This window comes from Brassica oleracea, chromosome C7, assembly GCF_000695525.1.
Source record: "Brassica oleracea var. oleracea cultivar TO1000 chromosome C7, BOL, whole genome shotgun sequence".
Taxonomy (NCBI): Eukaryota; Viridiplantae; Streptophyta; class Magnoliopsida; order Brassicales; family Brassicaceae; genus Brassica; species Brassica oleracea.
This window is the reverse complement of record NC_027754.1, coordinates 6,214,092-6,219,270: the sequence shown is the minus strand read 5'-3', so window position 1 is coordinate 6,219,270 and position 5,179 is coordinate 6,214,092. Positions and strand designations below refer to the sequence as shown.

At 32.9% G+C, this 5,179-nt stretch overlaps 1 protein-coding gene across 3 annotated transcripts; it reads right to left on the bottom strand.

The window, feature by feature from the left end:
* Positions 1-1,569: 1,569 nt before the first annotated feature.
* LOC106301534 (pre-mRNA-splicing factor syf2) lies at positions 1,570-3,670 on the bottom strand. Of its 3 annotated transcripts, none has more exons than XM_013737959.1 (6): positions 3,578-3,670; positions 3,141-3,276; positions 2,608-2,780; positions 2,273-2,513; positions 2,056-2,192; positions 1,570-1,966 (listed from the first exon to the last, which is right to left on the bottom strand). In XM_013737959.1, the coding sequence occupies exons 2-6, from the start codon at positions 3,256-3,258 to the stop codon at positions 1,739-1,741; spliced, it is 897 nt and encodes a 298-aa protein (XP_013593413.1). In that variant the 5' UTR covers positions 3,259-3,276; positions 3,578-3,670; the 3' UTR covers positions 1,570-1,738. The 3 variants fall into 3 exon arrangements, with proteins under 3 accessions (XP_013593413.1, XP_013593415.1, XP_013593414.1); XM_013737961.1 differs by having other exon boundaries at positions 2,608-2,774; XM_013737960.1 differs by lacking the exon at positions 3,578-3,670 and adding an exon at positions 3,499-3,567.
* Positions 3,671-5,179: the final 1,509 nt, after the last annotated feature.

Genomic DNA, 5,179 nt, shown 5'->3' with positions numbered 1-5,179 from the left:
TTTTGGAACAAAAAGCTCATCGACGGCTGTAAATGGTGGGAGATTATTTGGTAGGAGTCTGATGTGTTGTCTGATTACCATGGAATAAGATGAATACGGTCCTCATTCTCTGAAAGAAGAACACAAAAATAAAATGAAGAGACAAATAATGGAGAGGTGGGAACGTGACACTGACACACAACGTTGAGGATATAGGTCTGACAGTGTATCTTAGACCAAATATTAAAAGAACATAGTACTGTAGGGGTAATTTAGGATTAATTAAAAATCAACAGTGGTTAGAATAGGAGTTGGGCAGTTACTTAATTTTGGACTTTCATAAGCATACGCAGCCTAAATACTCTACAATTTATATATCTAAAATACTAATTATATTTAGTTTTGAAATAAATAAATATCTAAAAATGTAATTTGTTAACCGAATATTTATATTTTGAAATATCTAAATAGTCAAAAGTTGTTTTAGTCAAACAATATTGTGGTTTATTGTTTTTACCATTTGTCTATTCCACAACTATTGTGGTATCTAGAAACTTTCTAAATCTATTAAAAACGAAATTGGTGACCTCCAAAGGTTTGTTTATGGAGTGACATGATATGCTACTGGTGTTTCCCAATATCCAACGCTCTGCCATTTTTGTTGTTCCAAGCCAGCACACATTTCCCTTTCTATATCTTAATTAAGTCATCTAGTAATTCTTAATTTTTTTTTTTTGGGGGGGTGTTAAATTATATTCAAGAAACATGCTGGTTTTCTTGACTATGGTTTTCTTTAATCTGAAAGTGTATTGTTTGTCATACTAATGATAATAAGTTGTATGTTTATATAAAAAATGAAAATTTATATTTAGTTATGATAAAAAATTATAAAATTACGAATTTAGTTAAACTTTTCAATTATAAAAAATTCACAAGTATTGAGTTAACTTTTAGGACATTTTATAAATTTATCTGTCTCATCTATTCATATACTATGCATATTAATTATATAATTATAATTATACTTCATAATAATAATAATAATTATTTTTTCCTGAAAATAATACTGTTGAGTGTCAAAAAAAAAAGGAGTGATGTGCCTTCCCGCCAAAAATAAAAAGAGGAGGGACAAGCTATGCTGTTTGTGTGTCCAAATGTCCGACGCTTTGCCGTTTTATTGTTCCAGCCAACCCGCATTGCGCTTCTATTCTTCTAAATTAAAAGTTATCTAGTAATTCTTATTTTTCTCATTCGTATTTTTTGGGGGTTAAATTATATTCAAGAAAACATGTTGGTGATAAAAGTATATCGACCAATACAACTTATATTATAAGAATTTGCTGGAAAAATATATAAACTCGATACAAATGAACAATATTTTGTTTTAATTTGTTCGTTGCATTTTTTTGTTGCTGAAAACACCATAGGACAAATACTGGGAACAATAAAAATTAATCCATTAAAAATGAATTTAGTGACCCCAAAGGTTTGTTTGAGGAAAGTTGTTAAACTAACAAGACTTCAAAATCAATTTAATTACTAACATTTAAGATTTTTGCCAGTTGTTAGCATTCAATTTTCGAGAAGGTATAAAAGAGAACTGGCAAAGAGTAAAACAAAATCCTTCTTACCGTTTTTCCCTCTAACGAGAGAATTTGATGGCGCGTTCTACAAGTTATTAAAGACAATAAGCAGACAAAAGCATATAATTCGACCAGATAATACATTCCCTTGTTTCACACATGTGATCTCAAGTAACTTAGTCAGGTAAAGCAGTTCCTCGTTCCAAGTTGTTTTTGATCTCCAGCGTGTACTTCCCAAACGCACGCTCGATCTTCTTGTTGAAATGTTCGTTTCTGTCGTTGATTGAATCGATATCCTTTTCTTCCCTGAACTTTCTTCTCCTGCTAAACTCCTGTCGTTTCTCCTCTCTGTCATGGAGCTCCTTTGCCATCTTATCTATCTTATCTTTTGAAATTTTTGGTGCCTGCAAAAGATAAGCAAAGGATTGAGCTAATGATTCTTTGCTCAAGACTTGAATCTCTAAAATGACCAAAACGATTTATATCAACTAACCTTGCCGTATTGCAAGCTAGAGGCCTCGCGGTAAAACTCTGGATCAGCTGCTCTCATTCTGTTGTACTCCTCTATGTCAACCTGAATGTTCTTTGTTCGTTTCTTGTATGCGTTGTATAACGTCTTCTGGTTGAAGACTGAAGACAAACACAGCAGTTAGAACACCAGCATTGGTGTGAACAAAACGAAATCACAATTCAGTGAGAACTGCACGTACCATCCCAACCGGAAGGTGTGGGTTCCTTTTCCCACTTTTTGTATTTGGTTTCTGCTGCTTCTTGAGTATCGAGCATGTAAGCCTTTGACATATCTAAACCATTAGCATCGAGAATCTTCCCAATCTTTTTCTGCCTCGCCTCCACCCATTTCTGTTTCGAGATTCCTTTTGGCTCAGTTGGTGCTTCCATCTTCTTCTTTTCAGACCCGACATCTGTTTGATTGAACTTTCTTGCTTCATTCTGAAAACCAAAAGCGGAGACATATATAAAATGATCTTACAGACAAAAGAGTTAAAGCTAATGACTATAAGAAAAAGAAAAAAAAAAGAGTTACCATCTTAAGTCTCAGCTCAAACAACTTCTTCTTCCTCCCTGTAAGTTGATTCACGTCTACTTCAGGTTCTTGGTTATCCTCCTCATCTTCTTCTTCTTCCTCGGAACTCTCTTCCTCTATTCTTTTATCAGCAAGTGACTCCCTTGACTGCCCACTGACAGCTTCAACTAATCCTTTTAACAAATGAAAAAGGAGCATAAGTCTCAGTTATGACAACTTTACATGCTTACTTCATTAGACAGAACAACACAATCAAAACATACATGTCTGCAAAGAGTGAATCACAGAATCAAAACATAAGTCTGCATGTTATAGCATCAGCAGATGCGTAATGTACAAATATACTCACATCAATCTAAACCTCAACCAGCTACAGGTACACGAATTGGAGTTATAGACCATAAACAATTACAGGAGACGCATCAAAACAGATGATAGCATCAACAGAAACTTAAATATCCTAGCAAATAGCTATCAAAACCATAGAACTAGTAGATACATCAAGAGGGAGAGAGAGAATTAAAAAACAGTACCTAGCTTCTCTAGTTTGGCCTTTGCTTCAGCTATTTTCTTAAAGCAGTACTCCACACACTCGTGGTAAGGATTCGAGGCGTTTATACAGTCCGGATGAACTCTTCTCTCACCATCCATATCTCACTGCCTGCGAATCTGAACCAAAGAGACAGATCCGAGATTAAGCATAAACATGGAGGCACCTAATGACAAGACACTAAGTTGATGCCGACAAGATTCAAACTGGGTTCGATTAAAAACTCCTAATTTGATGCAAAACCCACATCAAGATGAAGCTAACCAATTTAAAACCCTAAAAGATTAGGGGAAAGAGCCACAGGCCATATATCTCTAGATTCTATGTAAGAGAAACCAAACCTTACGCCTAAGATCTTTTCGAAAACCTAAACGACGAAAACCCTAGAAAACACAATTGAAATCGCGTCGAGAAACCAACCTGCGAAGAGACGATCTGAAGGAGCAACTTCCGAGTTACTTCGCTTTATGATAAGAACACCAGAGATTCGCCCGACGATAAATTTGATGGGCTGTAAATGGGCCACTTCAATATGACTTGAGCCAATAAATTTAGATGTTACTTTCCTTTTCTTTTTTTTTTTAAACCGTCACTTTCCTATTTTTTTTTCTTTTTATAAACACTAGATTTTTCCGGGCTACGCCCGGCTTATTGACATAAATTTTGTATTTCAGTTATATCTTTATTATTTTATTTGTTTTGAATATGTACAATTTGTACATACATATCTTGTTAATTTTACAAAATAGAAATGATAAAATGAAATTTATATTATTAGAATGCACAAATTGAATAATAGTAGAACACACATATCACACTATTTGAAATATTATTACATCTGAAAGCTAACATTATAGGCTTAACTCAAATAAGTTGATAGTTTGAATTTCATAGATTTTTTTCTTTTTTTTGTCATGATCATAGATTCTTTCTTTTATAATTCTGTTTTTGTGTTATATGATCTACGACTACCATAGTCTTGGGGTGTCACGAATTCGTGGAGACTGATATTTGAAATGAGATACAGTCCACGTATGAAATCTCTCTCCAAGTATTCAAATAAACGGTAAGCATTGGACTAATATTCAAATGTGGACATGTGGAGCTAGTAAATTATTTTTGTAATTGCCTTCTGAAAAAAAAACAAAATTTTAACTGTTTATTGATTACTCGTAATGAAAAATTCACAAATATTGGATAAAAATATACAAACACACATTCACAGGCATGATCATAAATAATTTATATTAATTCTAGGTTATTATCGAATTGCATTTGAATATACACAACACATATTTGCATATGTTATTTTTAAAAAATTGCATATGTTCAAATGCATATCATTTTTAATTAAGACGATGCCCAGGACAATCTTAAAAGTGAAATTTAATTTTCTCTCGATGAATTTACTAAATACTGTATTTTGTAATCTTCGTTAGAAATATAAACTTTATAGTATAAGTAAAACTAGGGTCGTACGGGCGGGATGTGTTACATTTATGTTTTTCATTACAAATATATAACTGTTAATAAGCAAATCCATGGTAGGGGTTGGTTTGCAACTGATCTTGTAGTTGGTTTGTTTGTGTCAAGTTTAAATCGATGGATGGACGATCAAAAATGAAAATCATGTTCTTTGAATTATTTTTGAGTTTTTGTAGTTGAGCTTTATTATTTTAAAAAATGTGGTTGTCTGCTGCACATAATAGAGTGTGATTTGGTTGAGCGAGTACATTGGTGGAAATAACATGAATGTTAGTTGGCTATGCAGATTCCATGTTTGATTGGGACATGATCTTCGTATTTGTACACTTGTAGGTTTAGAATAGGTTTAGAATGTAGGGGTGGAACTAAATGAATATTTTTAATGTATTATGTTAGTTTAGTTTTTTTTTTTACATTTCCATAAACTGATTACAGTTTACGTTTTGTTAGTTTAGTTTGAAAACCTAACTTCGTATTTACCGTAGAAAAGAATTTGGTTGAATTTTATTAATTATGCTACTTTAAATAGAAAATGGA